The 25798-nt window shown below is 42.4% G+C and overlaps 1 protein-coding gene and 1 non-coding gene across 2 annotated transcripts in view; both read left to right on the forward strand.

Moving 5' to 3' along the window:
• Positions 1–9823: 9823 nt before the first annotated feature.
• The window catches only part of Lsg1 (large 60S subunit nuclear export GTPase 1), a 33026-nt gene continuing 17051 nt past the window's right edge, over positions 9824–25798 (forward strand). Inside the window, exons 1-5 of the mRNA XM_042669129.1 lie at positions 9824–9984; positions 13093–13219; positions 15241–15361; positions 15525–15611; positions 16118–16204. Coding sequence (XP_042525063.1) covers positions 9886–9984; positions 13093–13219; positions 15241–15361; positions 15525–15611; positions 16118–16204 — 521 coding nt within the window. The 5' untranslated portion in view covers positions 9824–9885. The remainder of the gene's footprint in view (positions 9985–13092; positions 13220–15240; positions 15362–15524; positions 15612–16117; positions 16205–25798) is intronic.
• LOC122099880 lies at positions 24760–24867 on the forward strand. The gene has a single exon (XR_006146020.1). It is a non-coding gene; the product is annotated as a U6 spliceosomal RNA (small nuclear RNA).

The raw sequence follows: 25798 nt of genomic DNA on the forward strand, positions 1-25798 counted from the left end.
CGAGAGGAAGCGCACGGTAAATATAGGCCGGCGCGAACCATTCGCCGCGCGGGGACAGGGGAGGCGCAGAGGAGGGGATCCGCTGCGAGCAGCGACGCCCGACGGATTTCTGGTCTCTTAAAGGGACATCGTTACAACCATGGGTCGAGGGAAGGAGGAGACCAATCCAACGGGGCACCCCAAATTTACCAACTCTTTTATCTACAGGATCCACGGAGACCTGGGGCTACCCAGTTGAACTCTGATACTACACCTCCGGGTTGAATTGCCACTCAGGAAATAAATGTATGCCTGGATCGAAACTTGTGGAGGAGTTAATGCCAGGTGAGACTGTGGACTCTAATTCCCCCCCCCCCCCCCGCCCCGTGCAAAAATGTCAGAGAAACCGTTTTACTTTTCCTACGGTGTGACAGCTCTCTGAGAATCATTGACTACTGTTTAATGTTACTATTTTCAGACTTGTGATCTAGGAAAGAAAACAGAGATGGAGGTGAACTACTATCCTCGAGCCGGTTATCTACAGGTAAACAACGGACAGTAAACTATCAAGATAACTGAATGAACAACATGGTAAGTCAACAAATTAGATGCTCCTGGCACCCACCAATACCCCTTCCTGCTGTCAGTCCTCAGAATGGAGCCGTTTTCTGAGATACACACTATTTCTAAATCAGGCTATATGTGGTTAGATCTGTTTACTTTGGCTGGTTTGTTGTACAATTTTATTATATCACTGCCTTATTTTGGATGAGAATTCCTAGTAAAAATGTAAATGGCATTTTTATTTAAGTGATAATTGCATTAATCTGCGTCTGTGCCAGTCCTGGAGCTTGAACTCAGGGCCTGGGCACTGTCCATGATCATTTTTCTCAAGGCTAGTACCATCGGAACCACAGTTCCACTTTGAGCTTTGTGGTTGTTAATTGAAGACAAGATTCTCACAGACTTTCCTGCCGATGCTGGCTTTGAACCATGACCCTCAGATCTCAGCTTTCTAGGTAGTTTCTGTGTGTGTGTGTGTGTGTGTGCGTGTGTGTGTGCGTGTGTGTGCGCGCGCGCATGCGCATATGCTACCTGGACAATATGGATGGAGTTGTTTTGCTTGTTGTACTGGTCATCATCCCCCCCACCCCTCGGCCCTTTTATTATTTTCTGTTGTTTTTTGGGTTTTTGGGTTTTTTTTGTCGGTGGTAGGGCTTGAACTCTGGGTCTGGATGCTATCCCTGCACTCTTCAGCTTAAGGCTAGCACTCTACTGCTTGAGCCACAGCATCACTTCCAGTTTTCTAATGGTTTATTGGAGGTAAGAGTCTCATGGAGTTTCCTGCCTGGGCTGGCTTTGAACCATGATCCTCAGATCTCAGCCTCCTGAGTAGCTAGGATTACAGGTAAGAGTCACATTCCAGGACTCCTGGTAGAGGACAGTGCTCTTCCTCAAGGCCCAGTCTACTGGGCATATGATGTCTTCCATGCTAGATCCTCATCTCAGAAACAAGGGACTCCTGGAAATTCCCTGGTCCTCTACCTTTACTACTTTTTTTTTTTTTTTTTGTCCTCGGGCTTGAACTCTGAGCGCTCTCCCTCAGCTCTTCAGCTTAACACTAGTGCTCTACCACTGGAGCCACAGCACCACTTCCGGTTTTCTGGTGGTTTATTGGAGATAAGTTTCACGGACTTTCCTGCCTGGGCTGGCTTTGAACCATGATCCTCAGATCTCAGCCTCCTGAGTAGCTAGGATTATAGGCATGAGCCACCGATGCCTGCTCCTTTGCTACTTTTTAACCTGCCTGGGAACTGTAATATATTATTGGTGCTGAGCTTCAATTTAAGTAACTTTTCTGTATAGCTTTGGTGCCAGGTCCTGAACTAGAAATAGACACAATTTGTCTCTAAGAAGTACTCAGTCCAATAAAGTCTATAAACTCCACCCAACTCTGAGCTTCCCCTGGAATGTAGGCTTTATGAGAGTTCCTGGGGCCTGGAACAAATTGGCACTTTATACATGTTTGTTGATTTAATGAGTGAGACATGCATATGAACAAGAAGGTTAAATGCTATGCGAAAGACCCAGGTTACAATGAGAAGCCTGGAAAATAAAAAGCTCGTTGGAATTATGAAAATCAGAAATGGCTTCTTGGAGGTGGTGGCATTTGAAAAATGATAGGATTTCTCCAAACAGGAAAGGGAGTTGAAAGGCTGTATGTGAATAGAGGACAACAGAATTACACGCATGGTGGACTAGGATTAACTATTTTAAAAAAAAAAAGGAGAAAGCTTTCTTATCAGAGAAGAAAGTCTCTCAATAATGGTTTTTGTAGGAAGGGTATCTTTTTCACAGCTGGCCCTACAATGTCCTCCAACTCCCTGGCTTCACCCATGGGTTAGTGGAGGGGCGCCACACACAGTATGGGATGTGTTAGAGCTACAATGAGCCCTGAAGCCATTGTGCAGTGTCCATGAAGGCAGTATGTGTTCAAAGAAAAAAAAACATTCTTGAGGAAACACACCAAATTAATCTGTGCTAAACAACAGTGACCAGTTTTAGCTAGTCCATAATCTCAAAGTCTACTCCCTGCAAAAGTTGACATCATATCTTCTTTAAGCAGTTGACGGTTCCAAGTGGCTCAGAAGTCCAAGGGCCAGAGAGAGGGCCTAAGGAGGAAGAGGAGGGAGTAATAATGGGGGCTAAGTTTGGTCTTAGTCTGTGCAGGGTACAACACCGAGGATTTCATAGGATAGGGAAGCCAGAGCACCACAGTAGCAGAGAGGTATGTCCTATTAACCAACTAGTTTTTTTTTTTTTTTACAGCGGCTAGGCCAGTCTCAGATAGACAGGTCCACAGAGCTGCTCCTGTTGACCTGTGTATGTCATGTCTTGTGTATTACACAACTTGATAGTCTTTTTAATAAGCTTGTTTCAACCTTGGGAGAACAGAAAGATTCTAGGCAAATGTGAACACTCTGGTATTGTGAATCATGTAATCCAAGACCCAGGAAGGGGACCAACCAGGCTATCTCCTCTGGTACTGGATCTGAGCCAGCCTCTGAGGCCTGCCTCACCTTGTGGTAAAGCTGGTCACTCCTCTTGAAAGCAACTGAGGCTGAGCTTCGTCTGTTGGGAACTCGGAGGTCCTTGTTTATTAGCAGACCCAGCCAGAACAGAAGTCAGCAAAGCCAACTAGGAAACCAGTCAGACACTGACTGTACTTTTTGTGACACTGCCCCATCTACTGGTAGCAGGCAGAAGTGCCACTCATAAAACCTGACAAGCCAGTAGTTGGATCAACAACACACAGCCAAGTCAGAGCTAGAAGAAATACTGCCACCAAGAGTCCCAGCCCTTTGTTTAGCCTCTGAGAGCCAGCCTTTTATCTCACTTGAGACTTCTGGAGTGGCTTTCCACCGCCTAATCTTGCATAATGTTTCTCCCTCTCCACCTTCCTCCCCCAACATCTCACTGAATGAACACTGACTTCAGAGATGACAAATCTGGAATCTTCAAAAGTCATTCAGCAAATATTTGTTCAGAGTCTGCTTGGATTGTGACGTTGTCGCTGGGGCAAACAGGTATTTTACCTTGCTGGGATTTATAGCCGGTGAGGAGGCAGATAATCAACAGCCAGACTAATAATACATCAGATAGTGGTAAGTCTCCTGTGCAAAGGAGGCTATTTAGGAGAGAAAGTGACTGACTCAAAAGAACAGCCAGAAAGGTGAGCCAAAGACTTGCACACAGATAATACAGAGGGCTCTGGCACGTGCTGGTTAGTATGAGACACAGACGATCCTTAAGCACTAAAATGTGGTTTGCTCAAATTGAGGCAGGCTACAGGTATGATTTCAAAAGCTTGGTAAGACAAAAAGATTGTGAAAGGTTTCCATTTTCTATTAGTTCAATGACATTTAGGTTATGGTGAGTTAAATAAAATACATTGCTATTTTTCCTTATTTCTTTTTTTGTTCCCTTAATGTGACGAACTAGAACATTTTAGATCCCATGCATGGACAATGTTGTCCTGGTCCAAGGCATAGCTGAGGTGAAGGCCTTTGGGGGCGGAGGGGGGCATGAGCTCAGTGTAGTATAGGACTCTCAAGCTCCCACATCCTGTGTCCTATTCCTGACTCCTGCAGGATCTCCAGGGTTTACATGAGCATTATCAGGAGATCACTGGGTCATTGGGGCACTACCTTCAGATGGGGCTAACAGTTCTTGTGAGGCCCCTGTTAGTTCCCACGAGAGGGTTGTCATAAAAGAACACATTTGACTCCTGGGTCTTCTGACTCCTGTGCTTCCTAGCACACCACCTGATTTCTCCCACATGTGTGATCTCCCACCATAGTGCCATCTGCCACGATGGGACACAGTCTTACATGTGATTCTTCATCAGTGCCACCAAGGCAGGGTCAGTTTAGGACTGGATTAGCTTGTCCCCTTTGAAGATGGATCTTACCCCTGAATCCTTATTGTTAAAGCAGAAACCTTGTATTTTTTTTAAAACAAAGAAACTTGTTATTTTTAACATTTCCATTTCTAATAATAGTAACCAGTGGTGACTAAACTTGCTAGGTGGTGGTTCCCCATACTGTTCTATCCTCTCATGACAAAGAGGTTATGATACGGTCTTTTCATCCATCGCCTGATGTGGCAAAGTAACTATTTGCTGTTGCCAGCCAGGTGGCCTTTCTGGGGCTGTTAGTGGTCTCCTGCTGTGTCCGATATCAGGGAGAAGCACAAAGTACCATTAAAAAGAAGGGAACGTTCCAGGGTCAGGAGTCTGCCAAGCACCATAGTGGCATTAGCCAATACCCACTGCAAGGCACAGCACAAACCTAACTCAGAACATTCTGGTCCAGGATAGCTAGGCTTTGCTTGACCACATTCTGTGGCAGAAAGCTGAGTATCTTCCAAAGGTGCCTATTACATCTTTAAACCACTCTAAGAACACTGAGTGGTTTCTATCAGGTATTCTGGTTCTGCTTGTCTTGTGTATTCCTACAACAATCTGCTCTTCATAAATGTGAATGGTACCTGCATACCCCTGGTGTTCTATCCCTCAGGCCAGTCATGCTGAAATGCTAGTGCTTATTAATGTATTTGGAGTGACTTAAAGAGCGGGGTCACAGGTAGAGATAAAAGTAAAATGCTGGTTGTCAAAAATCACCTCTGGTAGAGTTTGGTTTGCCTGGTAGTGTAGTCCATGGCTCCATGACTGATTTTCCCTATTAAACTTTGGCTGATGACCACTAAAATGTGTAGGGAGTCTGTTCAATGCTGAATTTCCAGAGCCTAGGAATGTATGGATGGATGGATGATTTAACCTTAGTACTTTCTATCTGCAGATTTTGAGTTGGTCATTATTAAGTCTACTTCTAGATTCTTTTACTTTGCTTCACTTATTGGATCTCAATTGCTACAACTTTAAAGTGCAGAAAAATAACATTTCTATTTCTAATAATAGTAACCAGTGGTGACTAAATTTGCTAGGAGGTGGTTCCCCATACTGTTCATACCTTTTCTCATTTGACTGTTGTGAATGGAAAACAGAAAAGACATCTGTAATAAAAGACCCTAGTTTTTTCCACAAGTAAGTGGGAGAAAAATCTGTGAGTATACATACAGTGCATCTAGGGCTCTATAACCTATCAGGAAAGCCTTTGGCATTTTTCTTTACATGCACATCTTACCAAGGGGGCAATTGATGTTTGACTGCAATGACTTAATCATTTAAAATAGTAACCATATAACTTACTGAAACTCACTAGTGTATAAGAATCCACCTTTTTCCAACAAAGACAAATAGAATGGCAGATAATCTGAAGAAGGTTCCCTACTAACTCAGACACTACAAAGATGATCTTGCTTCTACTTCCACAACTCTCAGCCTTATCAAACTGCTTTAATGTGCTCAAAGGGTGGGGAGGGGCATCAAGAATGGGAGAGAAAGGGGGATAGGGCTTCAAGCTTGCCTGGAAACAGTTTCTTTGCCAATGACACATTTTTGATGAAGGGGTGAAAGGAAAATCAATACAGAAACTCACCCACACTCTCTCCCACCCTGGACAGATGTGGGAGTTGGATTGCCAAAAGCTACTCCAAGGTTTGTTCCTGGGTGTGGATTTCAGAGCTTGTAACTACATTTGTTCAGACAAGGTAATTCAAGTGTTATGCAACTCCGTGGATGAGGAACACTCCGTGTATTGCTGTTGGGAAGCTGGATGTGAGACTTCTAGTCCCCAAATCAAAGTGCCTTCTCCAGGAGTTAGCTGTTCAGAGAATCCTGGCTTCATGAAGGACTCAGATCTATGGGGAATTGAGATGTCCAGTGTTCCAGATGTAATAAGCCTGGTAGATGAGCGTTCCTGGTGACCTGACAAATCGATGATGAGAGTTTGGCTGGGCTGTGTTGTTCCCTAACATGTGTGGGTGGGAAAGTTTCTGCAGTTAGAGGGCAGGAACCTGAGCTGATTCATCTTTGCAGCCCCCTCATTGGGGCAGCAGCCAGCACCTTGCTCAACCTTTCATCACCACAATCACCTCTCCCCTCCTCCACCACACTTCAGCCTTCTGACTCTGGCTCCCATGATCTTGCCTCTTCAGCATCCTCATTTGCTTCCTCTTTGCCCTTCTCCTGGACCAGCTATCCATCTAAGTTCTTATCTACATACTCTGTTGATGGGAATTTTTTTCAGCTGTGCCAAATTGGGGTACCCCAACGAAGTATCGAGTAACAATCTGAGCAGCATTATCTCACTTGCTGTGTCTGTCAGATAGAAATTATGAATCTCATGATTAGGCTCCATTAAACAAATAAAATAGACTCGTATCTTTTGAGTAATGACTTGGAAAAAATATTAAAATAATCTATGCTTTGTGGCTAGGAGTAGTTGCTAAATAATCTTACAATGTCAATGTCCTTTTCACTTCAGTCCTGATTAAATCATCACATGGGTTTATTTAGACAAGACTTTTTGGAGCACTTATAAGAATAACAATCGAGACCCAAAATGTTTGCTTTCTCACACCCCTGAAAGTGATAAAACTAGAAGAGAAAACTATAAAATCTCAATTTACTGATTTTGCTCTAGTAACAAGATGGCACATTTTTCTAGATCATCTATTATCACTATTAATATGTAAAGTCCTAGTTCTACTTTTTTCCGTGTGTGTGTGTGTGTGTGTGTGTGTGTGTGTGTGTATGCGCGCGTGCACACGCACACACACACTACAGGGGCTTGAACTTAGGGCCTGGGTGTGCTTCTGTAGCTTTTCTTCCACTCAACGCTGGCACTCTACCACTTGGGACATATACCACTTCCCACTTTTTGCTGGTGAATTGAAGATAGGAATCTCATGGACTTTTCTGCAAAGCAAGACTTCGAACTAATCCTCAAATCTCAGTCTCATGAGTAGCTGGGATTACAGGTATGAGCCACCAGAGCTTTGCCTTAGTCTTATCCATTAATCTTATTTTTAAAATAAAAGTTTGTTTTATCTTTATCCACTTAGCTCTAAAGAGAATGTCAGAAGCTATCACTAATTATTACTATTATTATTAATAATAATATTATTTTGCCAGTCCCAGGGCTTGAACTCAGAGCTTCGATGCTATCTCTGAACTTTCTTCCTTCCATCCTTTCTTTCTTTCTCTCTCTCTCTTTCTTTCTTTCCTTCTTTCTTTTTCTTTCTTTCTTTCTTTCCTTCTTTTTTTTGTCAGTCATGGGGCCTGAACTCTGGGCCTGGGCGCTGTCCTTCTGCTCTTCAGCTCAAGGCCAGCACTCTACCACTTGAGCCACAGTACCACTTTTTCTGCTTATGTGGTGCTGAGGAATCAAGCCCAGGGCCTCAGGCATGCAAGGCAAGCACTCTACCACTAGCCACCTTCCTAGCCCCTATCCCTGAACTTTCTTTGCTCATGGCTAATGCTCTACCACTTGAGCCACAGCCTCCCTTCTGAATTTTGGGGTGCTTAATTGGAGATAAAAGTCTCATGAACTCTCTTGCCAAGGCTAGTTTTGAACTGTGATCTTCATATCTCAGCCTCCTGAGTAGCAAGGATTACAGGCATGAGCCACCTGTGTCCACCAATCACTAATTCTATTGCATATATATTCTCTATATTTTCTTTCTGGAGATTATATCCAGAAATTTTGAAGATATACTACATCTACATTGGGAAATGAAATTGTTGGCCTGTAAGCACTACCTTCCAACCTTGCTAACAACTACAGTAAGCTAACAGTGAGATGGGAGAGTGGTACAGTCCCAAGTTTACCTGTTGGCTAACTTGATATGGCTTATCTGTAGCCAGTCTACTTCATTGTTTTTGCACAAGAAGGAATCATGCTCCCTTGTTACTTGAAGTGTGATCCATAGACCAATTCCATCTGTTATCTGAAAACTTGAAAGGGAAACTTTGTCCTTACCATAAACCTTAGGAATCAGAATACTCCTATACAGAGACTTCAGGGGATTCATATGCACATTTAATTTTGAGAAGCACTAGATTAGTGACTTACTCCTATAATTTTTTAAAATTAGGAGTGTGTGTGTGCCTGTGAGCCAGTAGTGGGGCTTGAACTTAGGGCCTTGTGCTCTTTTTCATTCAAGGCTGGCTGGCAATCTACTAGTTCAGCCACACTTCTGGCTTTTTTTGCCAGTTAACTGCTGATAAGAGTCTCTTAGATTTGTCTGCCTACTCTGGCTTCAAAACAAGATTGTCAGATCTGAGCCTCCTAAGTGCTGGGATTAGAGATGTGAGCCGTTGGCAATTTTTATTAGTTTTTTTTTTATTAACAAGTAAAAATAGTATGCATTTATGATTTACAGCATGTTATAATGTTTTAATTTATCTATTGTGGAATAGGTAACTCAAATCATTATTCTAAATCTAAGGCTTCTAAAATATTTGCTAACAATTCTTATTCCTCACAACCCTAGGACAGTGATTAAGACTTGGCTCTGATTACTGACACTTTATACATTTGATTTATGATTTGGTTAAACTCCTTCCTTTTCTGAGCATCACACCAGAGGGCCATTATGGACTAAAGACAATGTAGCTTACTAAGACACACCTATTTCTAAACCTAGTTTTTTACATTTGCAGTATAAGGAAATCTAAGGGACAAAGTGAAAAGCCCCAGGCTTTAAGAGCAGAATCAGTTATCTGTTTTCACTGTAATTATGGGGAAATGTTAATCCAACGGGATTAACTGAAACTTGTAAACTTTTTTTTTAATTTAAAATAAAGCAAAAGTCAGACCTTGCTGCAATGTCGTCAAGTTCTGGAAACTTCCAACTTGCTGTTCGGAACTCCTATCCAGGAGGGGACTTTTCTTCCGTTTTGGCTGCGGAATACTAAACAAACAATAAAGATAAATGTATTTGCTGAGCTAGACTTCTGCAAGGACACTTACTGGAACGCCAAATTGGCTCGAAAAGCAGTGCCAGGAAGCAGTGCCACCTGCCGCTACAGAAACACTGTTCACCCCAGTCTCGGCCGCCTGTCGACGAAACCAGCGGGAGGCGGGGTTAGTTCCGTGTGGAGCGGCCAAGATTTTCCCAGTTCTAGTTTCCCGTCGGTCGCTAAAGACGGGTGGACCAATCCGGAGTGTACCATGATCTCAACCATGCCATCAATTTGAGATGTAGGAACAGCTACAGAAAAGTTGCCCAAATCATGTTTGCATTCCTTTGTTGTCACGCATTTGGAAAAGTCTAGATATACAGAAAAGCGTTCTGGACCAACCCGTTCCGTTTTCTCCCCCTGAACTTCAGGTCCGAACTACTTGGGCTTACCCAAACGTCACTTCCGGTAGCGAAGCCGTGAAAACCGGAAGCCGCACGCGCTGAGGGGAAGCAGTAGGCGCTGAGGCTGAGTTTGCTATGGGACGGCGGAGAGCGGCCGGTAGCGCGTCGCTGGGCCGGGCCCTTATCCGCCATCAGACCCAGCGGACCCGAAGCCACCGTCACTCTGACTCCTGGGTAAGAAAGACCATGTCATCTTTCCTATTCTGTCTGGTTTTGAGAGACTTGAGTTCCACAGAGTTTGAGGTCAGAAGTCACACTGAAGCTGGGCTGGTGGTTCGCTGCTGTCATCTTAGCTTCTCAGGAGGCTGAGATCTGAAGGCCGCGGTTCAAAGCCAGCCTGGGCAGGAAAGTCCGTGGGACTTATTTCTAATTAACCATCAAAAATCCGGGAGAGGAACTGTGGCTTAAGTGGTGGAACTCCAGACTTGAGCAATAAAGCTTACGGACAGTGTTTAGGCCCCGAGTTCAATCCCCAGTCACCCCTGCGCGTACACACACGCACACGCATACGCACACGCACGCACGCACGCACCACAGAGAAATTTTCCAGAAGTGATGCCCTAACAAGGATTTGAAGGAAATTCCTGCCAGGTTGGGAATCATGTCTTCCAAGTGAGAGTAAGGCACCGAACAGAGAGGCTTGAAAGCAGAGCTCAATTGTGAGGAGGAAGCTGGGATGAGGATGTGAGTTATCTTGAAAGCCAGCATGTCTTGAATTCGTTTGATTTTTGCTTTAGAAGCCAGGGCAGTGCTTGGAAGGTTCTCAGCAGGAAAGAGACAAAACTTTTTTACTATTGATTTGTTACAAAATTTGGTTCTCCGTAACCTGCTGATTGCCACCAGAAAATAATTGAAATTCCTGCTTCCTTTATTTTTCCTTCTAGTGCTTTAGCTAAGAGGAGTCTTCATTTCTGTGGTGCAACACACCATAATAGTTCTCTGGGCCTAGGGAAAATTATAATTGAACCCTTGAAAAGAGTGTAAAAACTGGGTACCAGCAGCTCATAATCCTGATTATAAACTGAAATCTGAGTTATCACAGTTCAAAGCTAGCCTGGATAGGAAAGTTCATAAGACATATCTCCAGTAAACCAGCAAAAAGCCAGAAGTGGATTTGTGGCTCAAGTGGTAGAACGCTAGCCTTGAGCATCAAAGCTCAAGGAGAGCACCCAGTCCCTGAATTCAGGTCCCAGGACCAGGACACACAAGAGTTGGTAAAGTTTGACTTGTGTTTGTCATTCCAGACACCATGTTCACCATTTATTCCACAAGTTGGAGAACATGTGCAGTGCTCACTGGTGTTACTCCCCATGTGCCACAGTCATTCCCCCCCCTCCCCCATTGTGGCTTTGCCCATATGGTCTGCAGAATAAACACACAGTGCTTAACAATATTTATCAAGTCTGAATTACTGTAGACACTTGACTACTGATCATGCTCACTGATTTTAAGCTGCTTGTTATTAATGTAGCTTTTAAGAAATAGTTGGGAAATTTATTCTAAAGAACTGAATTTTAAGCCTTAAGTTTTGCTGATACATGTCTGTTGGTGCCTGTACTAAGTATAGCTTAGGATGGTGTATTTTGTTTTAGTTTTTTTAATAAAGATGATGTACACAGAGGTTTCAGTTACATAGGTCAGGTAAAGAGTACATGTCTTTTTGAACACTGTCGCCCTTTCCCTCCCTCTCTTCCAGTTTTTTCTTTTTGTCCCCACCCACAAGTTGTATAATTTATTTTCAACATAGTGTCTAGTGAATACCATTGCTGCATTTGTTCACCCTTTGTCCCTCCACTTCTTTCTTTTTTTTGGGGGGGTTGGGGAGGGTCCGGTTGGGGGGCCTGAACTCTGGGCCTAGGTGCTGTCCCTCAGCTCTTCAGCTCAAGGCTAGCGCTCTACCACTTGAGCCACAGCACCACTTTCGGCTTTTTTTTCTTTTTGCTTATGTGGTGCTGAGGAATCGAACCCCAGGGCTTCATGCATGCAAGGCAAGCGCTGTACCACTGAGCCACCTTCCCAGCCCCTGTCCCTCAATTTCTGTGCCCTCTCTTATTCTTCCAAAGACAGATAACTGAGCAAAAAGACAAAAAATAAATAAATAACAACAAAGAGGGTTGGGAAGGTGGCTCAGTGGTAGAGTGCTTGCCTTGCATGCATAAGGCCCTGGGTTCTATTCCTCAGCACCACATAAGAAGAAAAAGCTGGAAGTGTTTCTGTGGCTCAAGTGGTAGAGTGTTAGCCTTGAGCTGAAATGCTGAGGGACAGCGCCCAGGCCCAGAGTTCAGGCCCTGCGACTGACAAAACAAAACAAAACAAAATACAACAAAGAAAAAAACTCTTGTTTCCATTTCCTGGAGTTCATTTCAATAAATATTGTTTTATATGAACAGAGGCACATAGGCATTGTGCCTTTGTGTTCCTCCCCTAAGAGAATGGTGTTTTTAACTGGGTTGTGTCTAGAAATCAATTTAGTTATTTACAACTGATATTTTATTTTCTAAAGTAAGCTAGGATAAGAAATACCTATGTTACCTGTGATAAGAGAACTTTGCCTTAAAATTCCTTTGTTTCCATTTTACTGTGATCATTGGTCCTTACACATTTGAATCACTATGTTGTATATCACACATCTTTAGGTCACAATGTAAAATATATTTTTTAAACTTTTTGTGTGTGATTGAGAGTGTGTCTTGCTCACTTTTCTACTTGTATCTGGTGCTCTGCCACTTGAGCCACACCTCCAGTACAGCCTTTTGTTGACTAATTGTAGCTGTAGTCTCAAGGACTTTTCTGCCAGGTTGTCTTTGAATTTCAGTCCTCCAGGTCTCAGACTCCTGAGTAACTAGGATTATAGGCATGAACCACTTGCACCCTGCTTTAAATGTATTTCTTTCTTTAGTCTCTGTCAAAACATTTTATCAACTGGCTGGTAGTCAGCCTGGCTTCAGGTTGTACTTCTACCACTTTGCTTGTGACTATAAGGAATTTGTTAACTATTATTAAAAAACTAACTAAGCCTCAGTTTCATAACTAGTAAGACTATGAAATTTACTATAAGATGAAATACAAGACAATTTATTTCAAAAGATTCTGAAAATTAAATTTAATGATAAAAGGAACTATGAGGTAAGCAAGTTCTCGTTTAAATAATTATGAGTACAGATTCTGATGCTGCTAAATTCTCCTCAAATGCATAGAATGGTTTAGAAAGGAAGTTTAGAGCCTGTTTGGATATCAGAAGAAGAGTGCCTTTGTCTTTTACACCCTGAATTTTGTTTATAGTTGCACACAAGTGAACTCAATGATGGCTATGAATGGGGTCGTCTTAATCTTCAGTCAGTGACTGAGCAGAGCTCCCTTGATGACTTTCTTGCAACTGCAGAACTTGCAGGGACAGAGTTTGTAGCTGGTAAGTTGTTTATTGCTGAGTGTATGTGAAACTGGTCACGTTTTCATCTTGCTAACTAGAGACAAAAGGAAGTAGTGGAGCACCTACTTAATGTCAAATCTCTGAGTTCAAACTCCAATACCACCAAAAAAATGTCTGTAGTAGTATTTGCTTAAACCATTTTAGTGTATGTTTATGGCAGAGAGAGAGAGAGGCTGGGGGGGGAGTGATCAAGATTAATAAAGTTATGAGGGGAGATTGAAAAGGCAACATTTGGTTTGGCAGAATAAGTTAATTAGTTTGATCCCACAGTAGTAATTACCCTCGAGCTGTGATTCTGACCAATTAATGTACATTTGTGAATATTAGAAGAAAGACTGAGAAGGCTACACATAAAATTGACAACCTCAAAAGCAGCAACTAGACTTTTAGAAGTGAGGAAAAGATTAGAAGTTGGTCAAAGGGAAGGTTTATAATATTGTTGGATTTATTTATTTATTTATTTTTTTGGGGGGGGGGGTCCGGTCGTGGGGCCTGAACTCTGGGCCTGGGCGCTAGCCCTCAGCTCTTCAGCTCAAGGCTAGCACTCTACCACTTGAGCAACAACGCCACTTCTGGCTTTTTTCTTTTTGCTTATGTGGTGCTGAGGAATCGAATCCAGGGCCTCATGCATGCAAGGCAAGCGCTCTACCACTGAGCCACCTTCCCAGCCCTGTTGGATTTTTTTTAATAGGGAGATTTACATGGTTGTATAATTAAGACTTAAATTTTCAAAGATAAAGTAGTTGGGTGAAGAGCACAGTTTTAATCTAGAAGGAAATGAGAATAGAATGGGATCAAAAGCAGAGCTGGAAAGATTAGATCAGGCAAGAGAAGGCACACAGCTTCTCTGAGGCCAGATGGGCACACACATGCACTGGTGTGAAAATGAGAAGGTGCAGACCCAACAGCTCCAGTTTTTCTCTTTATAAGATAATGGCAAGATTATCTTCAAGGAGTGGGCAGAAAAGGAATACAGTTGGTAAAGAGCAACAGTTAACATTTAGGGAATGGGAACAATAAGCCAAGCAAATAGAGTTTTCATTCTGTGGGAGGTGCTGAGTGCTTAACTGGAGCCTGGTACATATGCATGGCACATAACTACACTCTTGTGTCATACTTACCACAGTGCACACTCACTGCTAGCAACATGAGGAATAGAAAGTTGGAAGCACACAGTGCCGCTGTAGTGAAAAAAGGAATTTGATGGTTTAGTTAGAAGGTGATGGAATTATGTTCGTGTCTTTTTGGCTAAATGGGGAAAGAAGTGAAGCTAGATGGTGGGCAATGGACTGAGATCAAGGGACCAGAGTGTGTGCAGAAGTTGGACAAAACAGAACAGGGATGGGAGATCACCACTGGAAGATGTTAATGTAAAGAAGCACCAAGTAAGGGGCAAGAAGGAGGTATGAGTTGACTGTTGTTGAGGGTGATAACATGAGCCAGAACCATGACTGGGTTCGCTGTAATTCAGGTTACTGGACTAGGAAGGTTCTGTGTACTACTGTAGTCTGATGAGATGAGTAACAAGCTGCAGTCTTTGTCTAAGGGGACAAGGAATGTTGCTGAATATATTCGATCATCTGGGCATCTTAGAAGAAGCTTAGCTGGCTTCCCCAAGGTCTTGTCTCCAGGGGAGTAACCATTGCCATGGGGACTAGGTGGTACTGTGTGAGATGAAATGGGAAAGGCCAGACATCTAGAGAACTAGAACCTGAGCACAGAGGCCTCTCTAGTTCATATATGTAGGCTTTTTAAAGTAATTCATGAGAGGCAGTGAGTAAGGGTGAATGTTTATCATCATGTGTAATAGTTACAGCAATATGGTTGTTCACTTATTCTAATTGGAATCTTCCTTGCCAGCCCATTGGATTAAAATTATTCTGTATGTAACATTAAATACTATCTCAGGCTCTCATATTAATAGTTTTCCAGGTTTATAAAAATGACTCATGTTTTATTTTGCCTCTTAAATAACAATACTTTTCTTTTTCTGTGAACAGAGAAGCTTAACATTAAGTTTGTGCTCCCTGAGGCTAGAACTGGACTGCTGTCTTTCGAGGAAAGTCAGAGAATTAAGAAACTCCACGAGGAGAACAGGCAGTTCTTGTGTATACCCAGGAGGTGAGTTGAACAAAAGTTTAGGGTATTAAAAGGTATACAGAACCACTGAATAGGAAATTTTAAAGCTGCTGTTCACATTTTTCCTGCGTCCTTTTCTCTGTTACCATTATTTTATCCAAATTCTCCTTATATATGGCATTTTCTCCTTCTATGCTTATTTCAGACCAAATTGGGACAAAAAAACTAGTCCAGAAGAACTCAAACAGGCAGAGAAAGATAACTTCCTGAAATGGAGGCGTCAACTTGTCCGGTGAGTATTTGACTTTAAGAATTTGCCTAGAGGGGCTGGGAAGATGGCTCAGTGGTAGAGCACTTGCCTTGCATGCATGAGGCCCTGGGTTCGATGCCTCACACCACATAAGCAAAAAGGAAAAAAAAGCTGAAAGTGGCGCTATGGCTCAAGTGGTAGAGCACTAGCCTTGAGCTGAAGAGCTGAGGGACAGCGCCCAGGCCCAGAGTTCAGGCCCCGCAACCCGACCCCCCCCCCCCCCAAAAAAAAAAAAAAAAAGAATATTTGATCTTGGTGGAGAATGATATGAATACATTTTATTTTTATGTAGACTCAGTATATGAAAGGGCTGGGGGTGTGCAACTCAGTGGTAGATTGCTCATCTAGTATGTTTGTAAAGCCCTTGGTTTGATCCCAGCACTATATGTGTGTGAGAGAATTGACACTATTTTTAATACAATGAATTAGAGCATTTATGCTTTTTTTTTTTTTTTGGCAAAGATATAAACTTCTCATTCTAAAGCCAGGCTAGAAGAGGAACAAAAGTTGATGCTGACTCCATTTGAACGCAACTTGGACTTTTGGCGCCAGCTCTGGAGGGTCATTGAGAGAAGGTGAGTAACTCTATCTTTTGTGAAATATCCATTACACAAAATGACGTGCTAGGATTAGATTTATCCTGAAGGAAAGAAAACACACAGAAATCTTCTGCTCACATTTAAATCCTTCCAAGTCTTTCTTTTTTTATTCTGTTGATTCAGGGTCTCAGTATGTAGCCCAGGCCTCAAACTCAATATATAGTCCAGGCTGCTCTCAAACCTAAGATCCTCCTACCTTGGCCTCCTAAGAGCTGGGATTACAGGCATTCCTGGATATTGGTATTGTATTTGAATGTTGATATTCATGCATGGATTCTGAATCGATGAGGGAGTAGTGTTAAGTTACATAAAATGCTACTGAATAATTTTTTTAAAATATGAGCTAGGTGCTAATGGTTCATACCTGTAATCCTAGCCACTCAGGAGGCTGAGATCTGAGGATTGTGGTTTCAAGCAAGCCCAGGCATGAAAAGTCCATAAGACTCTCCAGTTCACCACAAAAAGGTACAACACATACATACACACACACATACATACACACACATACATACACACACACTATATTTCCTTTAAAATACTGTGGTTTATGTTCTGGAGTTATAACTTAATAGTAGAATATTTCCAGTACCAAAAAGTTAAAACAATGTTTTGTTATTAAAACATGAGTGTGTTGACAAGTTAGTGAGAATAGTGAATGTTTTCTATGAGGTAAATTCTGACACACATGTAGATTCTTGCCTATAAAGATTGTGGGTGTTAATTGGGGGAGTGGATGGGATTTAGCTGTCTACTAATCAAAGTTCTGGGCACTGGGGGCACAATCCCTGGGCACAATTCCTACTAAAAATGAAAAACAGTGTGGTTCCTGCTATATTGCAGGTAAGAATGCAGTGTACTGTGTCATTGTAGAAAAAAGGGCAATTGAGGGGCTGGGAAGGTGGCTCAGTAGTAGAGTGCATGCCTTGCATGCATGAGGCCCTAGGTTCGATTCCTCAGCACCACATTAGCAAAAAAAAGAAAAAAGCTGGAAGTGGTGCTGTGGCTGAAGTGGTAGAGCGCTAGCCTTGAGCTGAAGAGCTGAGGGACAGCACCCAGGCCCAGAGTTCAGGCCCACGACCAGACCCAAAAAAAAAAGGGCAATTGAAATTTTATTTTTAAACAGGGTCTTACTATGTACCTTTGAACTTGCTATGTATTATAAACTGGCCTCCAACTTTCAAATGTCTTCCATCTGACTCTGTAAAGTACTGAAATTACAGGCCAGTACCATAACACCTGGATAGTTTTTGTTGTTTTGTGTGTTTGTTTTAATTGGAGAGGATAAGCCTGGAATGTTGGCACACATTTGTAATCTCAAATTATTTTGATAAATTGAAAATAGGATATTTTTGTTCTTTTCCATGTAACACAGAATTCTGATTGTTAGAAGCTGATCAGCTCTCTTAATCTCATTTCTTTGATGTAATTAGAAGATCTTTTTCTTTTCCCTCAAAGAGTTCTGAGCTATTTTCCTTATATTTAAATAATTCTTTCAAAAAGGAAGTTGGCCCACACAATCCTCAAACTTGAAATCTCTCTGCCTTTGCTTCCTGAGTGCTGGGGACCTTTAAAATTATGCTTTTTGCCAGGTGCAATGGTTCCTATCTGTAATTCCATCTACACCAGAGGCAGAATCAGGAGCATTGAGATTCAAAGTTGGTCCTGGGCAAAAATGTAAAACCCTACTTGAAAAATAAGCCAAAAGGATTAGGGGTTTAACTCAAGAGGTCAGGTATCTACTTAGTATGTTTGAGGCTTTGAATTCAAATCCCAGAACCACAAAGAAGAAAAAAAAATGATACTTCTTAATAAGGAACTTTCAGGCTGAATTCTTTGAAATCCATAAAATGTACTTATTAAATAAGAACATTAGGAAACAGGATGTTTTAGTTGGGATTCTCAGGAAAACATCACACTTAACACTTAGCAAGAAGACAGGTCTTGAATTAAACTTGTAAGATAACTTAATGTTTCTTTTAAGGATGATAAAAAAAATGTTCTGGAATTAGATAGTGGTGAGGGTTGCGCAAATTTGTCAGTCTACTTAAAACCATTGGATTGCTCACCTTAAAGGAGGTGAATTTTAGGAGGTGAGATATGTCTCAGGCAGTTTTTTCACAGGCAGCACACTTCCCTGTTCTCCAGAAACAGGGGGAGAGCTGTTGGGCTGGAATGTGGGGTTATCAGCAACAGGGTGACAATGAGAAAAGCTTGCTGTGATTGCAGGTTTCGTTTAGGCCCTCTTACTATTTGGCTTGAGTGGAGCTTGGCAGCCCAGTGTCGCTCTCCTGGGAGTTCTGCCCAGCCCAGTGGACTCAGCAGCTGCTGGCAGCCTGTCTTGTTTCCAAGAAGAATGGCACCGTGCTCAGCACCACACTCCTCCCTGTGAGAGAAGGCCCACCTACATACTTAGTTTTCCTCTTGTTTCACATTTTTTTGTACTTCCTAGGTTGTGTAGGTGCTCTATTCCTTTTCTATTTATTCTCTGGTTTAAGAGACTTCCTCAAATATTGAGTGATGTTTGTTGGTTCATTTAATAATAATTGGCAAGCCTGTCCATTTGGGTGGAGTTTGCCAACTGGTGAACCTTTCTATTGGGAGGCTGGGTAGGCATCAGTTATATTTGGTTGGAATGCAATATATTAGTATTTGCAGGGCCAGTCAGATTTTTAAAGCAAAGAATGACCTCTTGGGAATGGCGCAAGCAGAGTGGGAGCTGAGCATCTTCCAAGTGTAGTAGGGAAGCTTATGTTTAATCCCTGTTCTCTTCTCCATCTTGTCCAGTGCCTGAGGTCTCAGTTGTAAAGCCTCTTAGGTTCTTATTCTCCATAATAAATCCACCCTCTGCTGTTGGGGTGGAGGAATGGGAAATGTTAGGTGGGTTGTGATTGCATGGCAGAATGGAGCAGCTGAGCCAGTATGGAGCTCACTACTCATATTTCAGTCCTGTGCCTCACTTGTGCTTAGGTGAAGCTGAGTCTGCTGATTCTGAGCTTGCTCGGGCTCTGCAGCATGACCAGGCTTGTTTCTTACTGGCTTAATGTGTCTAGGTTTTTGGTGGGGTTTTTTTTTGTTTGTTTTTGTTCTTACTTTTTTGTTTGTTTGGGGTTTTTTTGGGTCCGGTCATGGGCCTGAACTCTGGGCCTGGGCGCTGTCCCTCAGCTCTTCAGCTCAAGGCTAGCACTCTACCACTTGAGCCACAGCGCCACTTCCAGCTTTTTTCTTTTTGCTTATGTGGTGCTGAGGAATCGAACCCAGGGCCTCTGGCATGCAAGGCATGCGCTCTACCACTGAGCCACCTTCCCAGCCCCTTGTTCTTACTTTTTTGTGCCAACCTGGGCACACAAATCCAAGAGACTGTAATCTCCAATTACAATTAACCAGCAGAAAGCCGAAACTGGAGGCATGGCTCATGTGATGAAGTCCCACTTGTGAGCAGAAAAAGCTGAGCAAGATGCCGGGCGCTGGTGGCTCACGCCTGTAATCCTAGCTACTCAGGAGGCTGAGATCTGAGGATCGCGGTTCAAAGCCAGCCCGGGCAGGAGAGACCGTGAGACTCCTATCTCCAATAAACCACCAGAAAACCGGAAGTGGCGCTGTAGCTCAAGTGGTAGAGCGCTCGCCTTGAGCTGAAGAGCTGAGGGACAGCACCCAGGCCCAGAGTTCAAGCCCCGCGACCGACAAAAAAAAAAAAAAAAGCTGAGCAAGAATATGAGGCCCCTGAGTTCAATTCCCAGTACTGGCTCAAAAATCCTAGTCCTATGAGTCACTATGAGTGACTCCTCCAGGAGTCACTGAGTGTTAAAAGTAACACCTTGGGGCTGGGAAGGTGGCTCAGTGGTAGAATGCTTGCCTTGCATGCATGAAGCCCTGGGCTCGATTCCTCAGCACCACATAAGCAGAAAAAGCTGGAAGTGGTGCTGTGGCTCAAGTCGTAGCGCACTAGCCTTGAGCTGAAGGAAGAAGAATTCAGGCCCCATGACCAACAACAACAACAAAAAAAGTAAACCTTGTCCATAAAGGGTAGCTGTGACCTAACCATTATATTTCAAATAGAAGAAAGATGGATACAGGTTGCCATCTTTTATTAGAGCTACCAACCTAGTGTGATATTTTTGTGGATGGCAAGTATATTCAGTGTATTTAATCTATAGACTGTTCAATTCCTTACTGTTTTATGGTTCCTTTATAGCTCCTTTTAACTATCCATGTAAGAAACATTTTTTATCTCTGTGGGTAATTTTGTTGTTGTTGTTGTTTGGGTTTTTTTGTTTTGTTCTGTTTTTGTTGTTTTTGTTTTTGGGGGAATTGGTGGGCATGTGTCAGTACTGGGACTTGAACTAAGCCTGGATGGTGTCCCTTGACTTTTTCTTTCAAGGCTAGTACTCTACCACTTGAGCCACAGCTCCACTTCCAACCTTAACTCTGTCCCAATATTTCTGGATATGTTCCACCTAACACTAACCTCTTAAGTTTTTTTAAGAGGTTAAACTCTTAAGAGTTTAAACTCTTTTTACTGTTAAGTCTTGCTTTGGGCCTATTGTGAACACTTCAGGACCAGGGGAAGAAATAGGTAGCTGTCTGCAGCTACCCCAGGACCCAGACTGGCCTGTCCCTCTTGGGGACAGGGCATTGAGTCTGATTAGTTTATAGTCAGTTTGCAGCTAAAATTTCTCTATAGGGGGTTTTGCCCCTAAATCTCCAGGCCAACTAACCAGACAGAAGCACATGCACAGAGGAAATAGGCATTCTGTGCCAGGATCCCATCCAGATTCCCAGAACCAGCTTAGTAATAGAGGTTCCACACCTCTCCCTGAAGTTATTCTTTGTGTCTTTCCCTCAGATAAAGGGTGGAGGAATTAATCCACATCAGCTCTATGTTAAGGTACCAAGACAGCTTTGATTCCAATAACCTTAAGAAGATTGTAATGTAGCCTGGCCTTTGGCTAGGAAGAATCAAGAAAAAAGGCCTGAAGATGAGAATCTTAAGTTGGAACACCCTTTTTTGAAAAAAAAAAAAAAAGGGAAAGAGGAAACATCCTAGATGGCTTTAGCTCTTAGCAAAAAATCTTTACCATGCTGGAGATATCTAAATTAGTGATATGTAATTATCTTAAAATATCAAAATCAGTTTTATTTTTGCAAGGAACAATACTAATAAAACACTCATTTCTCTAGCTCGATATAGTGTGTCAGATACTAAGCCAATTGCAACTACAAGACTCTCATTGAAGGAATGAAGGTCCTTCACTTTAAAGTGTGGAGTCTTACTCCGGCACCTATAGGATTCTGGGCCTTTACAAAAGGTAAAATTGTCTAGGCCAATTTTTAACTCCAGGGGAACTAACTTCTGACCCTAAAAAAAGAAAGCCCTGGACTGGGAATGTGGCTTAGTGGTAGAGTGCTTGCCTAGCATGCATGAAGCCCTGGGTTCAATTCCTCAATACCACGTACACAGAAAAAGCCAGAAGTGGTGTTGTGGCTCAAGTGGTAGAGTGCTAGACTTGAGTAAAAGAAGCTCAGGGACAGCACCCAGGCCCTGAGTTCAAGCCCCAGGACTGGCAAAAAAGAAAAGAAAAGAAAGCCCTTCTTGATATTAGTGCCTCAAAGAAACAATTCAAAATTTAGCTGGAAATGTCTGGATTCTATAGGATTTGAATCTCTGGCTTCTTAGAACATCTACAACTATGGTTTACTTTTTTTTTTTTTGTCAGTCACAGGACTTGAACTCTGGGCATAAATGTTATCCCTCAGCTCTTCAGCTCAAGGCTAGTGCTCTACACTTGAGCCACTGCACCACTTCTGGTTTTCTGAGTGGCTTATTGGAGATAAGAGTCTCATGGAGTGGGTGCTGGTGGCTCACACCTGTATTCCTAGCTACTTAGGAGGCTGAGATCTGAGGATCACGGTTCAAAGACAGCCTGGGCAGCAAAGTCCATGAGACTCTTATTCCAATAAACCACTAGAAAACCATAAGTGGCGCTGTGGCTCAAGCGGTAGAGCACTCGCCTTGAGCTGAAGAGCACAGGGACAGCACCCAAGCCCAGAGTTCAAGCCCCACGACCGACAAAAAAAAAAAAAAAAGAGTCTCATGGACTTTTCTGCCCGGGCTGGCTTTGAACCGCTGTCCTCAGATCTCAGCCTCCTGAGTAGCTAGGATTACAGGCGTGAGCTACCAGCACTATATGGCTTACTTTTTAAAACTATTAGATGCTGTCACATTTGTATTTGCATTTCAGATAAAACCTATTTTTCTTAAGTTCTTAGAACAGAAGCAGCTAGATTCATTAGGAGTTTAAAATCTTATTCCTGCCAGCACTGGTTGTTCACAGCTATAATCCTAACTAACCGATGGCTGAGAATCTTGGTGCAAAGCCAGCGAGGCAGGGAAAGTCCATGGGACTCTTCAGTTAGCCAGCAAAAAGCTGAAGTGGAGTGAAAAAGCTAAGGGACAACTGTCCTGGCGCTGAGTTCAAACCTCAGTACCATCAAAAAAGGAGTGAGAGGAGAAAGGATACGGAGAGAAAATGAGAGAAAGGAAATACAAGGAAAAGAAAGCAGAGCTCTATGGTGCTTTTGTGACAGTACTAAATCTCATTAATTAGTATAGGGAATGAAGGAGGAGGAATGAGTAAACTTCTTCCTTCCTCCTTTCTCCTTATCCATCCCTGCGTTGGTTGTCCTTCCTCTGATATTGAATCTGGGAAAGGAGACAGAAAGGTTCTACCATGGCTAACAGAGAATTAGGGAAACATTCCAAAGCTACACACCTTCCATACCTTGTAAGATGCAGCTCCTGACTTAGACTCCTCAATTTCTAGCATGGAAGAGGGCTTCCCTCTGCTTCCCAGTTTCCATGCAAAATCTCATGAGATCCACTTATGAAAAACATTTCAAGATGTCTCACAAAAAAGGATAGTAAGGTAAAAGTTATAAACAAGGATTTATTTTGGTATAACAGGATTCATGTAGGAAGAAACAAAAAGAGAAATATTTCCTGCTCCCCATGCAGGAAATGAGAATTAAAGACCCCCCTTTATACATTTTTTATGCCTCTAAATTAGAACTGACTTCCCCAGAGTCAGTCTGTACTTGTTGAAACCTCTAGCTTCAATTAGATTGCAATATTACTTGTGCTGTAATTTTTATTACACATCTCTTTTTTAAATAACAGTTTTTAAACAGAATATGTTTCTAATTCAAGGAATATAGTTTTAATCACGTGGGGATAGAGTTACATGAAAATATTAATAAATTGACTACTTCCATATCTTTAACAGGAAATATTTATTGGTTACTTCTCTATACCAGATGTCTCCTGTTTGCTAACAGGCTGTCTAAGCCATCTGCCTCTTTAATTTCAGTATAGTTATCAGAAAAGATACGATGTGTCACATGTCATTGAAATGCAGGAAAGTGCTGAGGCCCTGGTGGCAGAACAGGGTAATCCAATGAAATCAAGCACTAATATTAAGTTGCCAGAATGTTTTCTGTTACGCAGTGGCACTTGGTATCCTAAACCAGCATGTGAAACAAACTAGTCTGAAATGTCCTTTCTTTTTTTTTTTTATTTTTTCTTTTTTGCCATTCCTGAGGCTTAAACTCTGGGCCTAGGTGCTGTCCTCGAGCTCCTTTTTGTTTAAGGCTAGAGCTCTACCACTTGAGCCACAGCACCACTTCCAGCTTTTTCTGTGACTAATTGGAGAAGAGTCTCATGGACTTTCCTGTCCAGGCTGCCTTCAAAAATGATCCTCAGATCTCAACTTGCTGAGTAGCTAGGATTACAGGCATGAGTCACCAGTGCCCTCCTGAAATGTCTTTTCTTACTGGTGTTTTAAAGCTGTTGACTTCCTTCTGCATATTTGGTTGATAGACATAGTGTTTGTGGACCTTGTGATTCTGGCCTATCCAGCTTTCTTGATTTTTTTTTTTTTTTTGGGTCCGGTCGTGGGGCCTGAACTCTGGGCCTGGGCACTGTCCCTCAGCTCTTCAGCTCAAGGCTAGTGCTCTACCACTTGAGCCACAACGCCACTTCCGGCTTTTTTCTTTTTGCTTATGTGGTGCTGAGGAATCGAACCCAGGGCCTCAGGCATACAAGGCAAGTGCTCTACCACTGAGCCATCTTCCCAGCCCTCTTGATTTTTTTTTTGTAGTCATTCAGCTTAATTCTGTTTGAAAGTGAGATATTGCCCTAAAGGAAATATTGGACCAGCTTAATTTAGAGAACTTAAAAACCATTCATCCAAAAATTAGTAACTCTGAACATGGGTTATATATGTTGGTGGTTTGGTGGTGGTTGTGGTTTTTTTCTTGTTCTGCTTCTTGGGGACAGGGCACAGAGAGTGCAGCCGAAAGGGAGGGAAGAAGGGTGAGCAGATGTGATCATAGTATACACTGGGGGAGAGCAAAGGAAAGGGTGGCATTGTCCGAAAAAGACATGTACTCATTACCTGTATTGTAAAATGGTAACCTCTCTATTCAGCACCTTAATAATAACAATAAAATTACATATTTTTAAAGATTAGCAACTTGTGCTTCCTTCAGCAGCACGTATACTGAAATTGGAATGATACAGACAAGATTAGCCTGGCTCCCTGCTCAAGGATGACACATAGATTCATGAAGCAGTGCAGAGAGGGCCCCAGGCATGCCCCAGAAGCCCATTCCCCCACCCCCGTAAGAGATTTGGGTGTTGAAAAAAATTAGCAACTCTGAGTTCCTCTGAATCATAAGATTATGCTAGAATTTTAACCATGTTGAAGAAAATGTGCTTTGAACATTGGTAACCCTACCCTCAGTGGTAACCTTGATCCTTGGTGTTGAGTATAGCTGCAAAGAATTACCTCAGGAAAAGATTGGTTAGCCCAGTCAGGATTCTTAGCATTTGAGGAGACTGCTACAGGGTGGTGAGACACCAGTTTCTGTCTTTCCAGTGACTATCACAGGTGGGCCTTGTAAGGGACTCTAGGGGTGGGTGCCATTGTTGCAGCATGATCTTATTCTAGGGTGTGATGGAAGAAATTGGGCTCATCATTTGTGCTTCAATGTGGCATCTTAAGCTGATGCTTTGCTGCCTTGTGTTTTTGCCATTTAAACATTCTCCAAACTGTTTGCTAGGCATCATTGCTCTTTATTGACAGTCCTAGTTTGAATAAGATACTGGCATCTGTAGTGACAGCTGTCAGCCAGTGATTTGTTAATTTTCTTTTGAGGCCTTAGTGAATGAAGGCTGGATAATGAACACTTAGTAGACTTACTTTGCATTGAGGTATTTGTAATCTTTCACCACACAAAAAGGGGGTAATAGAAGCTATAAAGGAAGTTTTATTAGTAACATGACATCAGGATACTTCTAGACTGTATATGTTACAATTAAGAGCATGACCTCTGGTCTAGACCAGCTGGGTCCCTGTATAACTCCCACACTTTGGGCTGCTTATATAATTGCTCTAAGCCTCAATTTCCTTGTATATTAACTGAGAATAATTGTACATTAAAAAGTCAAGTGCTAGCTTAGTGTTTGAGTATTTGCCACTGTCACCTTTGGTATATGCTAACTGATCTCATTTA

The sequence above is a fragment of the Dipodomys spectabilis genome, unplaced genomic scaffold (genome assembly GCF_019054845.1).
Source record: "Dipodomys spectabilis isolate Male_0828 unplaced genomic scaffold, ASM1905484v1 ptg000017l, whole genome shotgun sequence".
NCBI lineage: Eukaryota > Metazoa > Chordata > Mammalia > Rodentia > Heteromyidae > Dipodomys > Dipodomys spectabilis.